The 24,752-nt window shown below is 39.8% G+C and overlaps 1 protein-coding gene across 15 annotated transcripts in view; it reads right to left on the bottom strand.

Annotated features, from left to right (window-relative positions):
• The window catches only part of khdrbs2 (KH domain containing, RNA binding, signal transduction associated 2), a 73,756-nt gene that overhangs the window by 26,294 nt on the left and 22,710 nt on the right, over nt 1-24,752 (bottom strand). For all 15 annotated transcript variants that reach the window (XM_069538395.1, XM_069538396.1, XM_069538406.1 and 12 more), the window contains 2 exons: nt 11,540-11,656; nt 7,447-7,593 (listed from right to left, as the gene is read on the bottom strand). In XM_069538395.1, the coding sequence (XP_069394496.1) occupies nt 7,447-7,593; nt 11,540-11,656 (264 nt within the window). The remainder of the gene's footprint in view (nt 1-7,446; nt 7,594-11,539; nt 11,657-24,752) is intronic.

Raw genomic sequence — 24,752 nt, 5'->3', positions numbered from 1 at the left:
TTCACTGCATCGGACAAACAATTTAGTTTCTTTTTTTGTTTTTTGACAACAAAGCGATGGAGGCTGCAAAATAATTCTTTTGGCTGTCAATATTTCTGACGTCCATGTTTTCTAATGTCTTCTTTGATTTTTGACGGCACAACCCAAAACAACTTAACTCACCCGGATTTTTTTTTAAGCTATTTAACACTTTTTCCTTTGGACAGCCAGTTTCCATAAATGTGAAATAAAAGTCGAAAATAATTTCCCCTGGTCCACATTAATCATCGCTCTCACTTTAGTCTTTACAGCCATGGAGTCAATGACGTCTTTGTGTGAGCATTAATCCAGCCAATACATTTACTGCACATTGATCCATGAGATACGACTCTGTCCGGAGTGCACTGATAAGTGAAGGACTAGATAGCATTAATGGCTGTGCAAGTAACAGTACAGCTCATATAACATTCTGGAGAATTAGTGTCACCTTTTCTTTTTCTTTTTTACGCCCTCCTTCTCATTGTTCAACCCTCTCACCGCACTCATGACTATGTCACAGCCTTTTCTCTGCTCTGTTTTGACACTTCAAGTAATCAAACACTTTTTATCAGAGAAAAAACAACAGTGAAGCAAGAGACAAACTCTGAAGCTAATTTATTACAAAAATGTGTGAAAAGCAACTTCTCAATTATTATCAAACTCAATTTAGCAACCAAATCTGCAACCAAGCTCTTTGTGTGTTAATTCATCATTTTCCTACAGGATGCTTTTCACAATAAATCGACTTTTCAGTGAAGTAAGAGACATCCTAAGTCAAACAGCTTTTTTGAACATTAACACTATGAAGCGAGGCTTTCATGAGTGTGTCCTCTTTTTGTTTCCTCACGTGCACACGGATGTGATTTCACACTTTCATTGATTGACGTGTCAACAAATGCTCTGAGGAAGACGACAGTCAACATGGACGCAAACAAAGCAGGTTTGAAACTTCTAAGAGGAATTGTCTTTGCAGATGTTTAATGAAGAGGGGAATTCGTCCGACATCCTCGTCAAACCTCGAGGAGGCACACAGTGTGTTGTGGTGAGTAACAATGAATGCAAACACGAAAGCTCCACAAGGCAACTTTAAACAATGCATATGCATAGATTCAGGATTTATCAGTGAGGGAGAAGGAGTGGAAACTATTTGCTTTCTTTCTTCTGGTGAAAAACCAGGCAGGAATTATTCAAAGCCGATGCATTTAGTGAAAAGTATTTTTTAAATGTTTTCATATGAATTATAAAAGTATTTGTATATGTTTTTATATGTATTACATATCTGTTTATATATTGTTAAATGTCTGAAGGAGATCTTGAACATTTTTACTTAGATTTTTGACTAAACGAAACCAAAATGTCACAGTGAACATTTTAATATTCTTCACAGAGCAGAATCTTGCAACAATCAGATTATTCAGGTCTTGATGCAGCAAAACACAACAGGCCACAATATAAAACACTTTTTTCACACATGAGCATTAAATAATTTTCATTTCATTATATATATATGATATTTGGAGGGCATTCGCCTCCATCCAAATCAGTGACACTGTGATCTGAATAATGAACTGAAGTACTGCATATTTGTGCACATCATCTTCCTCATACAGACACACTCTTCCCTGTTTGTTCACACCAACATGTCACCGAAGAAGAAAAAAGACTTGCATGATAGATTTTCCAAATGTCTGACGAACTCCTCCTCTTGCTAATTGAATACTAAGGCATGCAGAGTGGTGTTGGTTTGAAGGAGACTGGCAGAGCTTTTCATTGGAGAGCTGGCAGCTTATCCAAAGCACAACAAATGTGTCAATGCTTGGAAAAGTTGACTGTGATCAGAGGCCCTAACATGAGCACACAGAGATAAACCCTCTGCTGAGGATTCTCAGGTCAGACTGTTTGCTGACTGAGATTAATTCTGGCCACGCGTGACCTTTGTGCACACACAACGTCCTTCAAATAGCCAGAGCTCGACTTTTAAAGGGTCAACACATGAACAATAGCCATACATTGATTCCATATCAATCTTGTGTTCGGGTCTCCGACAGGTTTCTATTACAGGCTGCGTTGACTGATTTCGTATTTCATGCCTTGTGCATCTTTTATCTCACTTTATGAAAGAACTGTTTCTACATCCATACACTTTTTTATGGAAAAATAATACACACGTAAATTAATTCAATGTGTCTGAATGATCAATCTCAGAGGATTTGATCTTTAATTAGAAGATGCTGTTGAGCCAGTCCTTCCCTGAAACCTTGAGGCATTAAATGATGTGACTTAACTGCATAAACACTCTGTCTCTCCAACAGAAACAAGACAAAAGATCCATCCATCCACTGTCTTCCGGGGCTCGGGTCGCAGAGATGGGGTATCACAGACGTCCGTCCCTCTTGTGAGACCATATGTCTCACGTGACCATATGAATGTTGAGACGTAGATCGACCTGTTAATCGAAAGCTTTGCCTTGTAGCTCAGGTCCCTCTTCACCTCAAATGTCACCACAATGGTACCACTTCCGCATTACTGCTGACGCCGTCTCCATCTTTCCCTTACTCTTGAACAAGACCCAGAGAAACTGAAACGCCTTCACTTGGTGCAGCACACAACCCAAAGCAAGCAATCATATCAACGCCACCATTTAGATATATTGTGTGAGGTCTTTGTTCCAAATGGTGCATTTCGATGATGGGAGCAGATCCATGCTGTTGTTATTGGTATGATGAGATAACTATTATCACAAATGTCCGATGAAATAATCCCGAGAGACACACTGGAGGACAGAGCTCAGGATCCACTTTATAATAGAAAAACAGATTTATGGCACATGAATCAACCAATTTGTCAATTTTCAAGAGCAAAATAATGTGTGTTGAAATGGGAGTCATACCGTCTCCGTCTATTTAGCTGACCTCACTAACCTTCTCAGATGTAGTGAAGTCGTTCTTCAGAAACGTACTCTCACACAGGTCAGGTTGTGTCATGTCCACAGTGCTGGACTGGCTTATTAAAACATGTGAGACGTATTCCCTTACACCCGTGGCACCGAGGTCAGCATCGGCATGCAATATGCAGGAATTTATGGTTACACTAACGTTAACTCATTCTGCAGAAATGGCAAACCAGGCACAATAAATTAATTTCGAATCCTTACAAATGGACACACACACAAATGCCAGTGACACAGCCCACAATGAAATGAATTTCATGTGTCATCTTTAGCTCTTTTAGCTTCACCACTTCACACCTATTGCAGACAACGAGAATGGTGGCTCGCGGCACAGGAAGGACACAAGGGAGATGCACCCTTCTAGACTGCAATTCTTCAGCCTAAGTAGGTCTGAGAAATCTTCATCTACATGCATGTGATGTCTTGCATAACAACCCAGTGAAAGATGCTCTCATCCTCCCCAAGCACACAGGCCCTTGGATCCAGAGCCACAGAGGCAGCAGCTGTAGAGGATGTGATTATTCTAAAGTTTTGTTGCTGTGCGCATGTACAGTTTTAAGCATGAGCTTCTCATCTCAACAAAAGAACTAAATAAGGTGTAGATCTGGAGTTTGCTTTCAGCCAGATTAGACACCCCAGCTAAACTGTGTCTAAGAACCGTGGTGGTCCTGAGATGTTCAAACCGCTGGTGTGTGTGTGTATGTGTGAGAAAGAGAGACAGCCGAGGGACAGAAGAGGACGAGTGACTTTTTAAAATTAATAAATAGAATAAATGTGATTTCAAAACCGGCATTTCATCAAAGAACAGTCATATAATTTTGTTTATAGCTGTGCGGAATCACTTTAAATTAATGGAGAAACAGCTATTGGTGTCTAGTTGCATTAAAGCATAAACAAACCACAGCGTGATACTTTTCTCTGCAGCTGGAACTTGCATATTTTGATTTATCGCCAGCTATTAGAGATCCAAATCTGTCGCTTTCAAAGCTAACTCAACACAAATTGCATCTCCTTCATTTCCACAGCGCAAAACAAGTTTCCTGGATTGTTACGAGCTCCTGCACAGCACAGCGGCGTCCTGTGCAGTGGACGATAATGCAGATAATGACATCTGTACAAACCCACACCAACCTTCAGTGTCGCCACTCAGGCTTCTTCATTGGGAGCATATGGATCAAATAACTCACATTAACAGTGAAAACAAGCCGACATGTGTCAGTTTAAATGACACTCATAATTTGTTTGACTTTATGCAAAAAAAAAAAAAAAAAAGACAAATTACTGCCACATATCTAGTTCCGGCATCTGTGTCACCGTGAATCTGCCAAAATGCTCAGTCTGGCCTGCAGATCAAGGCCACTCTCTCTCATCCAGCTGGGACCAGGATCCTTCTCCAGTCACCGGTATATACAGCCGACCACCGATAAGGTTCATGTTTGAATTTCCTCCTGTTCTCTGGTGCATTCTGGGTCTCTGAACTAACAAGCATTTCCGGAGTCCGACTTTTTTACTTCATGGTAGATCTGAGAGTTTGTTTTCTCATTGGTTTCGTTGACTGATTGCTTGTGGCCCCTGTGTTCTGTCTGTCTCTGCTCCGGACTAAATGAATAACACAATAATAAATACACTCTAATGATCCAATTATGCATCTCAAATTCTAATTGGAAATTACATTAGTCGCACAGCGTGAGATTTATAACGGAGGACTTGTCTACACGCCACATGAGGGACATTTTCATATCATATGAAAAGACTGTGCATCTTTTTCTCCTGGATTGTAGATATGAGCTCAGTGGGAAGCAGGTTTTGTTATATTATAGAGGTAAGACATTTATTTTCAGACATCGGGGGATGATGCCACATTAAATGATGTTTTTTTTTTACTTTGGTAGAGGAGATGGAATCAATTTGAGTTATGGTTCAAAGTTAGACGAGAAGAAAGGGACCCGTGAACTCACTTCGATGTGCAGATTTCCTCTTTCATCACAACCACATGAAGATACTTCCCTCACTCAGCCTTTTGCAAGTATCAGGAATTCATGTCGACAATATTAACAAGCTCTTAAATCCATTTCACTAACTTGCAACTAAATCAAACACCGTGATTGTTGTTTCACAGGAAGTGGCTCCTGAAGCACAGTGCAGCAATGAAAAAAGGTAGACAGCAGGAAGCACTTGCCTCTCTCCACCAGAGGCAGGAAACATCTGTTACTAAAGATACTGACAGATGCCTGTTGTGTTACATTATGTGCAGGTTATTTGCAAACCCATAATATCCCTGAGGCAGTGAGCGAGAACATAACATGGTATAGACTCTATTCACATGTTTTTATTGACACGTGTCTATAGAATAAGCTGGAGGAGCAATGTTTCCCCCTTCTCTGACTTACATTATTCACGCTCACCAAGAAAAGAAAAGACAATGAATGGCAGGTAAATTAGGGTCTGATCAAGAAACAAGATATAACGAATTTTGTTATGATGTTATTACCTTCGCAAAGGAGGTTATGTCTTAGTCTGCGTTTTTTTATTTGTCTGTTGGTTAGCAAGCATTACAAAGAAACTGCTTGACATATTCCAAGGAAATTTGGTGAAAAGAAGTGGTAAAGTTTAGGGAAGAACCCATTACGATTTAGTGCAGATCAGAATCAGGGGGCAGATCCAGGATTGTATTTTCACTTTCTTTCACATTGCAAGAAGAAGTAGAGTGTTTTTTGACATTTTCATTGATTACTCACAATACAAGAATGACATTCAAAGAGTGCGTACCTCTTCCAAGGCCCAACAGTCCCCTCATGAAACCACATTTAAATTCACTTCCCTAAATGTGCCTAATTTTATTTCATCAAGATCCATGAATCCATGGAATAAAACTGCCCTATCTCGTTATTACAAAGAAAGTTTATAAAGGACTGGATCCGTCCCCTGATCCAGATCTGCAACAAAATTTAAACGTAATCATTCACCAAGTTTGGTGGTAATCCATCCAGAAGTTTCGGCATAATCTAGCAAACTAACAGACAAAAACATAACTTCCTTGGCAGAGGAGGGACTGTTGGACCTTGGTAGATGTATGTGCTCTTCTGCCTTTCTAGTTTGTTATTAAATATTTCCCCTCAATATTGGCATTATTATCTATAATAATAAAACATAGCGTTTTAGTTTATTATTGTTCACTTCCACTTGCCACCTTCGGACGTCTCCAAACATGATAAACTGATGAGTCTCATCATCCACAGTAATGATTCCCAGACCTTCTGTCACTTAGTGAAATATTACTGAATCTGTACCTTCCTTGTTGCCCTGCATCATTAGTATCGCTGGCAGATTTTCAAAAAAAAAGAAAAAAGACTCTATAAGAAAAGAACGGTATTACAGCCAATCGCTGCGTGCACACTGATTAAAATATGTGAGGCTTCAGTTCTGTAATAATATCTCAAGACGCTGCAGTTGAACCGAGAACCGAGACTCTGACGGCACATTTACAGTCAAAATAAGGATCAAATGCAGCACATAAAAGCCCCCGCTGATGTGGAAAGAACAAGAGAGCCAGCTGACACTTATGATTGGTGTGGATCACACTGTGCGAACAATGGCACAAATGGGATGCTGATTCCTGAGAATATGCACATCCGGTGTGGATTTACAGCTAAAAGGTAAAAAGCCTGTTAAAAGATCCAGTATGTGCTCTGGATGAATGCAAAGTGGTACAGCAGGGGCCATGACTTCATTTTTCATGCAAATTACTGCACCAACAGGTCATGACTCACAGGTTAATGTCAGTGCCAACATTGTCTCTATCCGTGGTTTTCACTTTACTTATGTCGTAGTAAATCTACACTAGCTCACTGCCTGTAAACAAGGAGGGAAATCTGAAAGCTAACAACTGCTTTACTTGTTTTTTGGCAGACAGTGCGAACTAATTTGTATTTTGATGGGATATTAACTGCAGACGCAGTATTGCCATCCTCTTGGCCCAGTGAGCAGATATGCTCGTAAGAACATCAGCTTGGGATAGGAAGATGCATGAAGTCCATAAAGTAGACTCAAGCAGCACAATTCCTCGATTAGGCCTGTCGTATTTGCAAAGCTTGATTAATATTTACAGCTTGGACTCAGCGAGAGTACACAACATGCACATTAATTATTGCTAAGTTCTCTAGGCTATAAGTTGCTGGAGTCTTGCAACTTGTTCCATACTGCACTTTAATTGCTGAATACATTAGTTTTCATTTGTAAGTAAGGGCCCGTATTGTACAGCAGCAGTTGTAATGCAGAGAAAAACTTCACTCTTATATCTTAAGTACACGTAAACAAACCCTGGATACTCTTCAGAGCACTGGAAACCAAGAGTCTGTTTTCTTTGTGTAAATAAGGTGGGTGGAGGAATGATCACACCAGCGGTGAAGACTGATGTTCATATGTGACAGGGGAATTCAAAATTAGATGGAATGAACAAGGTAAAGTAATAAACTTACTGGAACTAGGAATTTTTTTATCTCCTCCAAGGCGTGACTCATGCGGGAATAGGCCTCTCCAGGTGGAGCGAAGACTTCAATTAGAACATGCAGATCATTACTCAGATGGGCGTATTTGGCCTCCCCACTTTTCCTCAGTTCTTCCTCCTAAGAAAAAAAAAGAGAGGAAGGGAAGGAGTTGTAAGAGAATCCAAAATTCATATGAAAAGCATAGTCTGATGTAATGTTCGCTGTTGTTCCCCAAAGACAAAGGAAAGTCCATGTTCTGTAATGTTAGACCGTCTGCCAAGGAGGGAATGTTTTCCTTTTGTTTGTATATCAATTAGCACCATTACGCAAAACTACAAAACAGATTACCACAAGACTTGATGGGAGGATACTGCACGAGTCAGGGAAGAAGCCTTAACATTTTGCCAAGATTTTCTTTTCATGTTCTTTTTTTCAACATTTGTTTTGATTTCTCAGAATAATTCATGACTCGAAGACTCGAATAAAAATCCAGATCTAGAGAATTGAAATGTTGTTTCATAAGTGGACTGTTGGACCTTGGCAGAGGTATTCAATCTATAGCTAAGTCAGGGTTCACAGAACACAGTATAGGATTCACCCCACATGGACCAAGCATATCTGCACAAAATTCCATTGCAATCCATCCACTCGTTGGGTCTGGACCAAAGTGGGAGACTGACCCCCTGCCGCCATGCTGCTGGTTTGATTTATCTCGTCAGATGAAGGAACTCTGCTCTGAAGTTATTTTGTCAGATTGAAGAGGTTTCGATGTGACTGACACACAACTACATCTTTTTTTCCCTCCTTTCATCACAGGTAAAGTATTTGAAATGCTGGGTACAAATTCAGCTTAAAGACAAAAGGACACTTGAGCAATTGCTATTTATCAGCAGGAAGACACATTCCAAAACATTTATGAATGATGTGACGACTAACTTGCATCAAGTAATAAATTACCTTCTACAGAATAATTACAGCTCATCCGACAACTGTAGAAAAATATAAGGAGCTCTGTCACAGAGTCTGGCACTGGGGAATGTGCTGATAGAAAACACATTTTGTGATATGTGATCTTGTGAATCTGTGGAGAATCTGTCAGTGTCGCTCTTAAACAGCACCCAGAAATGTTTGATTTGACAGACATCCTGTGACACAGACATCACATTTAGTTCAAGTCATTTAAGACCACTGGTGCAAAATGGATGTAGGTTATGAATGGTTATACAACGTTATGCAATGTTATGATTATGAAAGCTTGTGAAAATGTGATTATGATTCGTTAAGAAAGGTAATGGCATGTTGTGACAGGTTAATTGGGACTGAAGAAGAGGGAGGAGTTCCTTCTTACATATCTTGTTTTCATTACTTGTAACTACTATTATAACTTGGTGTAACTTAGTGAGGTTTTCCCTCGATTGAATTACAAATTTGATCATAATCAAATCAACATTTCCACTTGTTATAACAGGAAAAGCACAGGTGCACTCAACCCTTCTGAGGCCAACTCTCCACCGAGGTGCTCACTGGGACAGTTGAGTAGACATTAGAACAGCATTAATGAAGGTTCATTAATGCTGTTACACACATGCTATTCAAACTGATTGAAAAACCTGTAGGTAATGTCCAGTGGTGCAAACTCCATCCGCTAAAGACACTGTGGTAAATAAATAAGTCAGAAAAGAACAGAGTCACCTTTTAGTCTTTACCCAGGCCCTGAGGGCTCCGACCTGATGCTTCACACTGGCTTTAAAAGATCTGTCAAATAGCTCAGGGACAGTTTTCACTGTGTTTTCAAAGGAGCCAGTCAAATCACAATATCCATTCTCCACTGAACAAGTAATCAGAGGTGATGTCAGACTTGGAGTGGAGACGTTCCCTCTACTTGTACCAGCCACAAATGCATCTGCTGCAGTCTGAACAATGTGGGAACATTCACTGCATCAAAAAATAAAGACACTTAAGAAGTTGGGCGATGAGCGTCTTGCTTAAGGACACCTTGATTCAGAGACTCATGCACTCAGCCAAGCTGGGGATTCAATCGTCTGTCCTTGCGTCACAGGGCTGTTCTCTTTCCTCTGGGAAAAGTCTGCTTTAATTAAAAATTACCAGAAAATTTCAGCATGTTTCACATTCACTGTCGAAGAGCCTGCATCATTTCAGATCAGATCAAAATCTCTGAGTAGTTTCAATACTTTGTCATTCAAATGTTTGAAAGATTGTTTTACAGTAGAAAGAGAGAGCCATACATCAGTCACCATGGTTACAGTATGCCCGTGTGTTTAGTCAATCAATATTATATGTTTGCAGTGCACTGCTGTAAGGACGATAGGAAATCAGAAATAAAAATTCTCTCCAGCCTTGCAGTGCTGGCTTTGACTTGTGCAAAGTCTAGCATCAGAGGTGAAATGAGGACTGTGTTTTAGTACCATGACTCAGCACAGAGTTAAACAGGATAATACCTGCGCTCAAGGTGTAATGTTCACCATATGGTCTATTGTGAGTGGGTGGGCTGCTCTGGTACAAACCAGAGCTATTTCACCCCCAGCTGCTGCTCCGATGCACCCCTGTGAGAAACTGGATGTCTGGGGTGGCAGAAATGCGTGATGTCAATGTGCTTTCACGTGTAATGGGACTTGAGCTATCTCTGTGCCACACTGCCGTGTGACCAGCCGCTCTGAATGGCAGCCAGCCCTTCATTCACAACATTCAGGCTCGGGGTTGTCAGTCCTTCAGACTAGTTCAGAGTCAGACTGTACACAAAATCAATATCACAGGCTGAAAACACTGAGCCTAATCCAATCGTTACACAGACACCCTTTGGTGAGAGACAACCGCTAAGGGTCCATTATTTTTCCTCAGTGCTGCACACAGCATGTGTCTCCGTCAGACTGAAACTGACATGCTGTCATCATGCACGCTGTGCGGAGCAGGATCACAAACTAAGTACTGCATGCAGGTAAAAATACTGACGTGTTTCTGACACTTTGGTTCGTATGAACATTATTAAAACCCCATTACTTTATTCTTTAATTTTAAAAACTGAAGACAAATTAATGGTCTTAGTGGCAGCAGGCCAGATTTTTAAATGAACTCTTGCATGACTCAGGCACAAGTAAAGAAGTGTTTCAGTGCTTTCAGACGCTGTCATGATGAAGAGTTTCAGCTTCGCAATTAGGCCTGAATGGAAATCCATGTAAAAGGTTCTTCAAAAAATTCTCATTAAAAAAATGGATTATATACATGCATGCACATACTGTATGTATGAACAGCATATATATATATATATATATATATATATATATATATATATATATATATATGTATATATGCGAGTGTGTGTTTAATTTTTGTATAATTTACTTGACTGTACCTTTTACAATTAAATATGCATATATGTATGCCTGTATGTAGGCAAGGCTTTTATATATATATATAAATGGGGTGAGAGTCTTCTTACAACTGACACCATGTGCCGTGTCAGTTAACATACACAACTAAAACCACAGTGATATGTTTAAAGTGGTTGTAACAGCTTCCGCAGTATTATCCCCTCAACATGGTTTCCAACGTATTGAAATGCAGCTTCAGTTTCACCAAAGTGGGGTCAAGACTGCAAGTCTTTTTATCATGTCTTGATGTCTGAATAGGAGGTTACAGCGATAATAGCAATGTAACTCTATAGCAGCAAATGAGACCTGTTATGAGCATGAATAGCACATCCAGCAGTCTGCGAACACGCTCGGGTAAGTTTGGCTCCAAGGGACTACAAGTCATCAGGATAAATGACTTTCGCAAAGAGATTAAGTACTTTGCATTTATAACTGACTATTATACAATATCTTAATAAACAATATAAAGGAAAATTCATTCAGATTCATCTCAAACATATGCTTGTCAACTGAAAGCTATTCATTTTACTCTGGGTGCCATTCATCTCAGTTACACTCAGATGTTGTTTGTAGGAACATTCCTCTGTGCATCGGTGGAATTTCAACCGCTCTGTTTCTGTAAACATTTTTTATTTGATTTAAATATTCGACCAGTCAAACAACTATACATCAACGCAAATCAATATCTGCCTTACCTTGCCTTTATCCCTCATGGACCCTTTGCCGAGGATGGACATCTTCACCCCAGTCTCCTCCTGCAATCGCTTCATGGAATTTCCCCGTGGTCCCAGCAGCTTCCCAACAAAATTAAACTGTGACAAAGGATAGAAAAAAGAAGAGTCCTTATCAATGCTTGTAAAAGGATGGAGGAGAAACAATGAAAAGGCTGATTTATATGTCCGAGTATTTTTGAAGCAGCCTCTCTCTTAATGTCTTGGATATAAAAAGAAAGGTTAAACATAAGATATGCTGTGCTGACCATTAGTCATCTATTATCAATATAATCTCACATTCCATTCACCATTCATCATGGGTGCTGTAATGCCGCCTGTAATAAATCAGTAGAATTGTGCTCTGTATGTACATGCACATTAAAAGTAAATGGGACTCTTATTTGAGGTCTGGCAAAAACACATACATCCATCCTTCTGCATGAACTGTGCCCTCACTAGTCATGCCTCTTATCAGCATTTAGGGTCATGCATGTCCTGCCAAGGGAAAAAAAAATGTAAAGGAAACATTGGCTCAAACCAATAACATTCCTAAAACTGTTTAAGAGGTCAGTGCTGAGATAAAGTCAGAAATAATGAGTTCCTTCCCAGTGGGAAATTAAGTAATACTATCCAAATGACAAACTATCAGATTCAAGCCTCGGGGCTCTGACTATCATTTCCCTCTCACTGTGCACAGGCTAGTGTTCATATTGAGATGAGTAGCTCCAGGTTGTTTCAGGCGCAACGCTGCTGAGATTAGTGCCGATTAATCTGGGAGGTGAAAGTCATAACGCAATTGTAGTCAAACGGAGCATTTTTCAAGAAAATATGAGCAAGTGATCACTGAGGAGATGAGAAAAAGAGACTTAGGGCCTTAAAGACAAATGCAAAGAACAATGCTTTAGTCTCAGCTAGTTTCAGACCAACACTGTTGTCAGCACCCTTTTGTGTGGTTTTTTATAAGATTCGACATTTTCACTGATTTCACAGGAAATCATTTGTAAATCTCGATGAAATATTTTAAGGCATATTTAAAGGACTTATATCTATGAGTGCATGCAGTTTAGGGGGGTTTCCTTGAATTTAAGGGGACTGTTTGGCCTTGGCGACGGTATGTACTCGACTAAGTGCCATTCTGATTTAAATAGCAGATGCACTTGTGCCCCTCTGTGTTCCCATGTGCGTGTTGGCCTTAAATGTTCATTTCGGTGCATTACCATCTTGAGGCAAACAAAAGCTGTTGTGCAATTGACCAACACAAACCAATGGGTGTATTATGTTTAAGGGTGAATTTTCTAAATAGAAATGTGCACATACACAACACTGAGACTCTCTGCTACTTGCACACACAGGTGCTCTGCTTTCACAAAGACAAGTGTCTGAACACCATTATAATAGTTATTCACCAAAATAGGAAGTGTACCTGGCTTTTAAGGGGAATGGGAAATGGCAATATAGTGGATATTGGTTGGATACATGTTATGCCCCCAAACTCATGATTCATTAAGAAACTTTACAACCCCTTTAAACTGTATACTGGATGTTGCAACCTTTTTTTTCCACCATTAAAAATAACCTGAATACTTAAATCCTCCAAATAGAATACTTAATCTTTCCTATTAGAAACAAACCCATAAAAGTCATGCATAAAGAACATCTCACAGAGTTTCAGTTCTTGTTTTATATTAATAGAGGGTTTGACCTTCAAGTGTTGGATGAGATGATAGGGGACCACCTCCAGGGCTGAACAGGTGGTCACCCAACCACTACAACACACTCTGGCCATCCCTAAAATGATATTAACCTTTCCACAAAACAGCCTCTCCCACTGTGGCTAAGCAGCTAATAACTTCTCTGCCAGCTGTGCGTCTGCTGCAACTCAACGCCGACAAACGCACACTCAGCTTATTACGGAACATGATTAAAATCAGGAGTGAATGTTCCATCTTAGGTGAGGGAGGCGCCAAGGACACCAAGATGACACCATCAAAACACAAAAACAACGACGCTTCCCAACTGTCCTCACTCTGTCCTCTGATCTGAATGATTAAGGCACCTTTTGTGGACACCTTCCGTGGATTGCGTTGACAGGACTGTCCTATAGCCGGCAGCAGGGAGCTTCAGAGCAGATGGTGGCTGCAGCTATGTCGAGAACACACTCGGTGGGCGGTAGAAGAAGAGTGGCCTGTTTTCATTTAGCTAATGAATGTCTGGAGCCACTCTACTGCTCCATGGCGAGCAATTTGGGCTTCGGAAAGGGGCACGATTCGGTGTTAAATGAGGTCTGAAATGATGTTATGTGCCCCCCATAGCCTCAACACTGATAAGTATGCAGATATTAGGAGGAGGGGTGTTGTGAATGCAACAATTATGCACAACACATTTAAGACACTGAACAAATATTCAGTGCGTGAACTGATCCTCTTATTTGTATTTTACAACGTGTGAAGGACAAACAATAAAAGATTTTGTGCAGATTAAATCGAACATATTCATCTGCATATTAATTGTTAAACATCAAATTTATGAAGCTCTCACAAAGAAAAACACGTATGTTTGAGGACTTAGAGCACAGGGGTCACCTGGTTTTGGCATTCAGTGCTATATTATCCCAAACAGTTCTCCATTTTGAGTGGTGAGTCACTATGTAACAGAAGGTCAGTGAGTGCCATCATTTCTAATCTTCAGCAAATCAAGTGTTGTATTTTATCTCTTGATTTCATCAGAACAGAGACAAGACCAATCAAAGTATGTGGGAATGCTCACTTCTTATTGGTCGACAGGTCTCTGTAAATTCTTCATTTGATGGATTCACTGTATCAAACACTAGCCATCAGCCAGAGACAGGTCACATGGATTCATGAGAGTTTTTCTTACGGGTAAAGGCTTTTCATCTCCAGGTGACAATATTTTCTCATGTTTTACTGCATGTTCAACTGAGGTGGGACTTCTTGTATCAAATCTGTTCATTAGCAATGATTTTGCATCCAAGTTTGTCCAAGTTCACTTTGAGTTGTTGTTTGTTTTCAACTCTCATTCGTAAAAATTGTCATTGTATTAGTGGTTTATAGGATTTTCCATCATGTTAGTAATAATGGTGGTGTGGGTATATGATATGATGCTCATTTGGTTAAAAGAAAAACCAAATGACACTTTCTTCCATTTCAGATGTGTAGCCCACACATATATGAAGAGCCTCATTCTTCACACGGAGATATGAAATAATGTTTTTGTAGGTTTTTTTAGGCACTTTCACCAATTTGACAACACAAATCCAACATCCCGAAGCAGTGAAAATACAGAAATTCCCTGCAAATACAGAAAAGAGGCCAGAAGCTTTTCCTTTAAAATTGTCTTTGTAACTTCTCTGTTTTGTTTTGAACAACAGCATTTTTGTATTTGCAGCATATTTCTTTGTGTTGCAAATGTGATATCAAACCGGTGAATGTGCTCCTCAATCTTTTTTGATTTGTCAATTTGTATGTATTTGCTTTTCCATTTTCCTGTTAAAGAAACTCCAATCCTCCATACATCAAAGTCTGTTTACAGGTCTTAGGGAGTAGCGCACTCCTGCATATATGAATAACAGGTTGTATAAAAGCCTTTTGTGGCTTCACAGGGATCTGTGTGTTATCTGATAAATGGCCTCAAGTGATGACACTTGTGTCAGTGTCGGTTGGCTCCACATCAAGAATCTTGTGGTGTGGGTTTAGAGGGAAGAAAGTTTACCAGACTTCTGCTGGCTGCTCATTTCTGCGAGCAGCTAACACCTCAATCCCTGACTGAACTGTAAATGTTTGCGATGCATTTTGGGTAATGTAAGGGGACTCTGTGGAATAAAAAGACTATCTTTGGATCTGCTGCATTGATTTGATTTGATTTGTCCACCAGTATCATTTGAGTGCAAAGCTGAATCAGTGTAGAGTACTTTAAAACTGCACCACTCTGAGCTTTATCATAGCCCCTACAGACAGGCCCTGCTTTGAGGACTTGAAACATAGGGCACTTGATGAATGGCACAGTTAGGCCATTCTTCTCTCTGCAAAATGCTCACATTTATTGGGCTGACTATAGGAACTGACTGTTGGTCCAGTCACACATCAAAGAGCTTGATTGACAGCCAGTGTCAAGGAGAGCAACAAAAAAAAAGAGAGAAACGTGGGTAAGAATGGATGATAACAAGGGTTTTGCATGAATAAGAATACAGGTGTGCCTTGAGATTTTGGCCTGCCCTGCGGTGTGCCTTGGGCAGAAAAAGTTTAATGTCAACTGGCCACATTCGTGAATCAAATCTCAATGCATCCTCCATGTGTCTTCGGAAAATTCACCTTTGGAGATCTGTCCTCCTCTGACCATCCAAGATGCATGTTTATTCCAGGTATTAACAATAACAGTGACTTTCTTTGAGGAAGCAACGGCTGTGCTCGAGGATTAACACACTAGCTTCACTAAAAGCAAAGACGGGATAGAAGTAGAAGTGCATGTGGCTTTTCACTGCCAGAGACAGCTCTTCAACAAAGTTTGATGTTAGACTCACACTGATTGGTACATCGCCAGACATTAGATGAGACAAGAGCGAGAAAACACCAAAGATGAAAGGATGCGCTCACATAAATAAAAACTAAGGCGAACTCGGAATGATTCTATATGTTTTTAGTTCTCAGGATGTAAAATGTGAACGGTGGCCGCTTTAATGCAGTGCACTGAGGCCAGTCGAGATTTGCACATGTCCTGAGGCCCTTATTGCCGGGTTAGCGAGCTGTGCTATTGGGAAAGTCCAGGTTCTGTATGATAGGAGGATTAAAGCCTCAGGTAGTGGTTTATGCTCTAATGACAACTAGGGATGACTGGGCTGAGGGTCTGTCAGAGGAGTGTGTCCGGTGGACTCGGCAGACATTAAAGAAAGCGAATGAGTGGTTGTTTGGTGCTTGTCTGACAACCGGTGGAGATTTGCTGTTTGTCTGCTGAGCTTTTCAGAAAGGAAACCAAATCAACTGAGCGTTTAAAGAGAGGCTGTGTGTCCGTGTTAATGTTAATCACTGGCATCTAATATTGTGGTATCAATTTAAATGTTAAAAAAATCAAGAAGACATCAGATATAAGAAGTCACTTCTGGATTGGGACAAACCATATGTGTTAAAATATTCACAGTAGCAATGCATTTCACATAGAGGAGCATAATGAAATAAGATAATATCCCAAAAAATATCATTTGCATTTGGTGACAAAATGACCTCTGTCTTTGTGTCTTTATCATGACAAACAGGAACAGGATGTGCTAATAGAGATGACACAAAACACATTAATATGTAAGCTATGACATGTCGCCCAGATGTCGCACACACACTCAGACACATGTTTGTGCGTCTATCTTAGTGAGGACACCCGTGGGCATAATGCATTCCCTAGCCCCTTACCATCAAAACTAAATGCCTAACCCTAAAGCCAGATTCATTGGTCCGCTTGGTAGTGTCGCATCTCTGGCAGCCATTTCTGAATTGAGTTGAAAAGGTAATTGCTCTTCAACATCTATCAGCTGCAACACCAACACGATTCGATTAGTAACACTCGCCATTGTTCTGAAAACAGAGATGCCAGATAATAGACAGACCAGAAACCGTAAGGTTGTGCAAGGGCTCAAAATGGTCCTCACAAAGATGTCCTTACAAATGCACACACTAACTAAACTCTATCAAGTGACTTGCAAACTTCGACAGACGTTGTTTGCTGTCTGAGCAGCAGCTTTATAACCTTCCTGTCAGAGCAGAGAAAAATCAATCCATACAATCTGAGCTCTCTTCTTGTGAGTCTCTAACAAGCGATGGCCTTTAAATGACAAGTGCTGAGCACAAGTTTTATTTTAATTTTTTTTTACATTCAATCTCTCAGTTTTTTGCAAATCCAACTGGACATGTAACAAAAAGAGGCGTTTACATTTTCTCAATCCATCACAATAGACCAATTCTATAATGTGCACATTTTAAATACATATTTTCAAGCTATACAATTATTTTCACATTTCTCACACTGGGCTTCATAAAGGAAATGTGTGTTGGTAGACCCACACTAATCTCCAGCCTACACAGTTCAAGAAAACAAAGGGAGGCTTCAAAACAAGAAAAAACAACAACCTTGTTACCTGATTATTCATTGTGTTGTTTTGACAAAGAACTAACCAAAGTGAAGGAAACATTTTGAACTTCTTGTCACTCTTTCACTTGCAATTTGCTTTTCTCCAGCACCAATGAGCTGCTCTCTTTTATGCTCTTAAATTCATGCCAATAGTGTCAATCAACAGCTCACCAATGTATCTATGCTGTGTGTTGACATATGACTTGATTTAGTCACATTAGAGCGACTCTATGCAGAAAACCCCTTGAATCGCACGCAGGGCTACAACGCTGTATATTCTGGAGGGTTTTTAACACAGAGAGGCATTTTATCTTTATTATATCTCCTCAGCAGCATTGTGGCAGACAGAGCCATCACACAAACACTGACTTAGTGGGATCCCAAAGTAGAGCCACAATGCTATCACACAAGTGCTTAATTTTAATTCACACTCTGCTCTCCCTCTACTGTATTTGCCACTTATCTAAGCAAAACACCTTTCCACATGATAGGCTTTTCTTTGGGACTCTGACATCTCTGGACAGACAAAAAAGGAATTTCTCCATGGGCAGAGCACAGCTGTTGCACTACTTAAAGGTTACAATAACCCAAGACTGATAAGCTCGAACATTCTGGCACCCCACAAGGACAAAATACAATTTAATGTGTTGTTGTCTGTGAATGTACCTGCAGAATAGATATTCGAGCAAATACCCGCCAGAGGTAAAATAGCTTTTTTTAAAGTAACAGGTGCAGAAAAATACAAATGTCATTTGTCATTTTTTCAACCAAATTCAATTTCTAATTAAAAGAGCGAGATCAATTTTTTTTTATGCAGAATAGACCCAGAACTGGACCCCAACTCATAGATGTATCCGCCATTGAAAATCCATTTCATGCCCCAAGGTTAGGAGATTCTAATCAAGCTGTCTCATTAAGGAGCAGAGGATACATTCTAGTTAAGCGGTAATGAAAATGGCCATTCTGATTATCTCAATATCATATTTTTCGCTTTAGTAAATAGTGATCTCAGTGTATACGCTGTGAGGGTATCATTTGTTTACATGTCAAAACAGGACATGCACAAATGTAGCTCTTCTTCTCCCATTGACTGCGATCAACCCACGTTCTCAAGGTTTCATTGCTTTTTCAGGGGAGATTAAAAACAGAAAGTGATGGTGAGGTCACTAGAGGAACACTTCAGGGCCGGATTCCTTTATCTTGACAGGCTGCAAAATGACAACAAATCCCAAGTAGATTTTACAGGGAGTAGTGCACAAAACACACAGGTGCTCCCATGTGAATGATGCTTAGAGCGGGGGCCAGTCGGAAACAAGATGCATCATCCTTTCAGGTTTTATTCAAATAGATCTGTGGCGCAGCAGCTGCACATTTACAAAGACAAATTCATGTGTTTTGCACATTTTTCTGTACGGTTTCATCTAAATTAGCAGTTAGGCTTCTTTTAAGTATACATACATAATTACAGTGGTGGAAAGTAACAAAGTAACTTTATAAGTTTTGGACAAGTGCAATTCTTGTATACAGGAATTTAAGGTTATAGCCTATTAATCAGGGTTCCTGCATGAATCTAAATATCAGGTTTGGATATTAATACATTAATAATAAGTGTGCATAAATGTTTTATTCATTAATTTATACTCTTATTTGTTATATTTTGCTTTTGAACATTTATTGGATCTTTTCTTTTTAATGCCCAATTTAATTCCTTAACTATGAGTGTTTGGAAAGCTTATTTATCTCTGCACTTTATATTCTAATTTGTTTCCCTTATATTTCTGAATTAATGCATAGTTAATGCTGGAATTGATCTATGGGTAAATCCAGGACAACAAGGAAGGCACTGGCCATCAACCACTCATATCACACACACAACCAGTATCCAGCCATGGCCACCAACCATCAACCAGCAGTTCAGGTTACGCGGTACAGTTCTACAGTGTTAAATACTCTTATTATTGTATAGTGCCGGATCTTTTTTTCATAACATTGCCAATTGTATTCTAAATATTTGTATGTAGGGTGGGGGGGCACCACAAAGCAACTGCACTCAGAGCAAGCAAATGTCCAGCAGCCGCCCTGTCGAGTGGGATCTGAACAATGACAGAGCTCATGAACGTGTCTGAAACTACGCATGATCCAATAACAGGACTTAACAGGCCCAGCAGACGTTTATCTTGTCACAGCAGAAGCACAGATGGAAGTAATAACATTACATCACATTGAGGTGTGTTGGTCAGCGGCCATGCACAATACCACAGCTCTGTCATCAATGTCATTTAGTATGTGTAAATGTACCATTAAGTGGGATTGATTGACAGTTAGGTGACATTAGTCTTTCGTGTGTCATATCATCGAATCCACAGCCATGCAGAGCAGTTCTCCCATGCTTTAATGTCATTACTTAGCATTTCATTATTCTGCAGTAACGGGACAGGTGTAGGCTCGACTGAGCACTGTCACACTGCGGAAACATGAGGGAGCAGATGTATGATACTTTATCCTTTGCTCCACCACCAGTGACACTAAATAAGACTGGGCGTTATTGAAGAGTAGACTCGGCACTGGTGGAAAATGGCTGTGACACAAAGTGAGGTTGTAAAGTGAAGAGAGGTAAAATTGATTAGTTTGTCCCTCTCTGCGGGGCCAGATCTTGTCGGAGTAAAAAATCCAATATATCGATCAGAGAAAACTGGCAGGAATTCATATCTGTGTAGCCACATTGTACAAACATTTTTTACAGCAGTTAGTCCAATGTTAATGTTACAATTAATCTGTGTTCTCTAATCTGTGGTGCAGGTGTTAACAGTTAACAGTTATGTTTATATATGTATATATAAACTCGCCACTCGTCCAATCAACAAAAATATATAATAGTACCATAATATCATGATGTCAAACTAAAACTATGTATATTTGTTTCACAGATGAAAATGTATATCTGTGTCTTGTGTATCGTGCTTGCAAATATTAGATCTTTTTGTCTGATAACATATAACACGTCTTTAGTCTTGAAAACCGTCCGTTTGGTATAACAGTGTGTAGGTTTCACAGTGTGCAATCTTTCCGACCTCCGCATGACGTTTTTGTTTTCCTCACCCTCATTGCAGGGCGTGCTGTTGAGCTAATAGTCTCTTCATGTAGCTAATCACCATTAACTGAAAGTGCAGTGTTACCAAGATGTTTAAGATAGTGACACTGCAGTCTTGCGGGGTGCTGACTGTGCAATTAGGTCACAGACGCTGGTGTTGGACAACTGCTCCTTCCAGACTGCACTGCTCTGCTGACTGGGCAGAGCTGGAACTATTGAGCTCATTACACAGAACCAGGACATTCAGCCTGTGTACTGAACCTGTTTATAATCAGAAGTATGTTGCTTCGCGATTCACTTTCATTTTCTTACAGACATAAGATTAATGTATAAATGCTAAATGGTAGATAAATGTCCTCAGGCCTGGACTCTTTTCAACCTGTGACATTGTGGGCAGACTGGACAATGTTACAACTTCCTGTTTCATGGCAAAATGTAAATAATGTCTGCGAATAAGCCATTCAACGAATATTGAAAAGCTTTGCAATTTAGTACCAGAAAGGACTTTGATTGCATTGACCTCATTGACCCCACCTGAGTTTGTTCAAGTATGATGTCTGTATAAAGCAATAAATGGACTAAAAATTATATTTTTTTTTTAATAAAATTGATCTAAACACGTGTTTTCACACATTAAGTTTCTGATGCAATGTTTAAAGAACCTCTAGCACCTCAAAAATTGATTGTGATATCAAATTAAAATACTTACTAATTTAATCTATGCAAAGATTCTTAAAGGTCCCGAAATATGTTCATGAAATGAAAGTGAATGCACAAAATCTAAAATGTCTGATGTGTAAAAAATGTAAAAACGTGTAGAGAATGATGAGAATAATGATTCCATTTAATTTAATGAAAATCAAAGCAAATTTATCCCGACATCACCCTGAGTTAAGTGGTGGCTTGGTGCCCACTGGCCACGCATGAGCTCAATCACCATGGAACACCAGATCTGAGTAGGTGCAGAACAATTATTTCTGCAAAGGAATAATAATGATCTCTACAAAAATGTAAATACTTACACTGAGCTCTGTGTTCGAGATCTCGATGTTCCTTTTCAGTTCTTCAGTAAGTTTAGTCTACATTTTACTTTCCAAGAAGAAGATTTAAAGTTTTTATAGAACAGATACGTTCAACTTCATAAGAGTGAGACTAAATTGCCTTTCAGTTTTTGACATAATATTCATCTGTATTCTACAGCACATATAATGTACATATATATTATTTTTGATGCTCAACTTGAATCCAAAACCTTAGATAAAAGTATGAACTATTCTTTTCAATTACTGCAAAAGTCTCCAGAAGAGTTTACATATTGGTTTTTGAGGTTTTGAGTCAGACAGTTGGAGAATGAAATGTTCACATTTCAGAGGTACTTCAATGAAAAATGCTTTAATGGATAGACAGCTAATTCCCCTAAACGAGTCAATGTGAATCTTCTGTTCACAAGAAACAGGCTCCATTGGCGTTTTTATAGATCTGAAATCTATTTAATAGAGTGAGGACCTCCTGGACACTGTTTAATTACTTTCTCAACACTTTTCCTGAGGAGAAAACAGCAAATTGATTTCTGTGGAGTGTCCAGAGGGGCTCGCTGGACAAAAGTACAACGTCTGTGCTCCAGAGGCCCAGTTAAAAGTACTGCAGCACAAAATCAGCAAACATCTAAAACGAGGAGGCCTCTTTGAAAATTCAGACCTCCGCCAAGGTCATTGTCTAACAACATAAAAAAAAAGAAGAAAAAATCAAATTCATGAAAAATTCCATCAACAACAAACATCCCATGACTGTTAGCTGCTTGTGTGTTGAGGCAGCTGCATCAGCTGTGCAGTGCGGCTCCAAGAGATAGCTGTGAGGTGTTGGGGCAGAGCTTGTGACCAGACCAGATGTGAAACATTTCAAATCAGCACTTGGATTCAAAATGTTTCAGAGAGTGTGGGGAAGCAGGGAGTGGAGCAACAAGAAGAGCAGAGTGATGAAGATGAGAGGTGCAGAGTGATAAGGATGAGAGGAGCAGAGTGATGAAGAGGAGAGGAGCAGAGTGATAAGGATGAGAGGAGCAGAGTGATGAAGAGGAGAAGAGTAGAGTGATGAAGATGAGAAGAGTAGGGTGATGAAGATGAGGAGAGCAGAGTGATGAAGATGAGAAGAGCAGAGTGATGAAGAGGAGAAGAGTAGAGTGATGAAGATGAGAAGAGTAGGGTGATGAAGATGAGGAGAGCAGAGTGATGAAGATGAGAAGAGCAGAATGATGAAGACGAGAGGTGCAGAGTGATAAGGATGAGAGGAGCAGAGTGATGAAGAGGAGAAGAGTAGAGTGATGAAGATGAGAAGAGTAGGGTGATAAAGACGAGAAGAGCAGAGTGATGAAGACGGGAAGAGCAGAGTGATAAAGATGAGAAGAGCAGAGTGATGAAGACGACAAGAGCAGAGTGATAAAGACGAGAGAAGCAGAGTGATGAAGATGAGAAGAGCAGTGTGATAAAGACGAGAAGCAGAGTGATGAAGATGAGAAGAGCAGAGTGATGAAGATGAGAAGAGCAGAGTGATAAAGACGAGAGAAGCAGAGTGATGAAGACGAGAAGAGCAGAGTTATAAAGACGAGACAAGCAAAGTGACGAAGATGAGTAGAGCAGAGTTATAAAGACAAGACAAGCAAAGTGATGAAGATGAGAAGAGCAGAGTGATGAAGACGAGAAGAGCAAAGTGATGAAGACAAGAAGAGCAGAGTGATGAAGACAGGAAGAGCAGAGTGATGAAGACGAGAGGAGCTGAGTGATGAAGACAATAGCTCTATTGTTGCAGACTGACAGTGAAGTACACACCAAGTGCAGCCATGTGCAGTCAATGCACGGGCAGGGTGCGTGGAGGCGGGCAGGTTGTTTAGTGACAGACAGGTAAACAAGCCAATCATTTCGTTCCATTTAAATGAAATGATTGGTCATGTTTATTACAGTCCTGTGATGGCCACAGACACCAGGCTTTATTTTGTTTTTCATGACGAGTGTGTTTATTGATGGCTGCCTCCATGTGAGAAGGATTTCAACTAGTTGGATAAAAAGTGTTTCAGACAAATTACCAACCCTACCTTTAAAGGAAGAAAAATCTGTACAATTATGATACAAAGAAAGGCTTTGGCATAGATGGTGAAACATTACACAGGGAAGTTTTCATTTTATGGGACCTTAAAATTAATAGTCTATAGCAACTCTTGGATGCCAAGTATACCATATCATCTTATATCCTTATTTTCACGAGCATGCAATGAAAAGCAGTTGAGACATGACAAGGTTCAGTTAACTTATCGACAGCATTGTTGTGGTCGGAAAAGATTTCAAAGGGCTTAATGTAAAAAAAAAGAGTATACATATAAAAAATGATATATATATATATATATATATATTATATTATATTAATTATTTCTCAACAACAACCAGTACTGCTCTTTGCATAGGTGAATGTAATGGTCTTGCTAATGACCTGGAACTGGAACATCGATCTGTTTGTCTGCCTACAGTAACACACTGTATGCAGTATATTATGTATTTGTAGGCAGGACATAAAATCAATAAACTATATCAAAGATGTTTTGTAGCGATCTGTGTTGTTAAACTGCCGTCATCATTCTTAGCTGCCTGTTGCATGATGGTGTAAATGCAGAGTCAGTAAAGCGGCCTCCTTTGATCCAGTGGTGGTAAAGCCTTCAGGTTCAACACCAGCAGCTGTGTGTTGTTGCTCAGCTGCCCAATAGAGAAGCCTCATTAGGCCACATTTCATTTGTCAGTCGTGATATTGCATGAATCTGAATACTGTGTTTTGTGTCACACAGTGATTTATGGTCATTGTACTTCACTCTCCTCTTGGCTGCTTCAGGGCTGTAAAAACATTGTTTTTTGATGACGAACTGAAAATAAGTGGACAGTGCCCTATGACTTTATATCGGGATTGTTGGTACCCAAAGTATTTATGCAA

The sequence above is a fragment of the Paralichthys olivaceus genome, chromosome 14 (assembly GCF_024713975.1).
Source record: "Paralichthys olivaceus isolate ysfri-2021 chromosome 14, ASM2471397v2, whole genome shotgun sequence".
In the NCBI taxonomy this organism is placed as follows: domain Eukaryota; kingdom Metazoa; phylum Chordata; class Actinopteri; order Pleuronectiformes; family Paralichthyidae; genus Paralichthys; species Paralichthys olivaceus.
The sequence above is the reverse complement of the archived record's forward strand: the minus strand, read 5'-3'. Positions and strand labels throughout refer to the sequence as shown.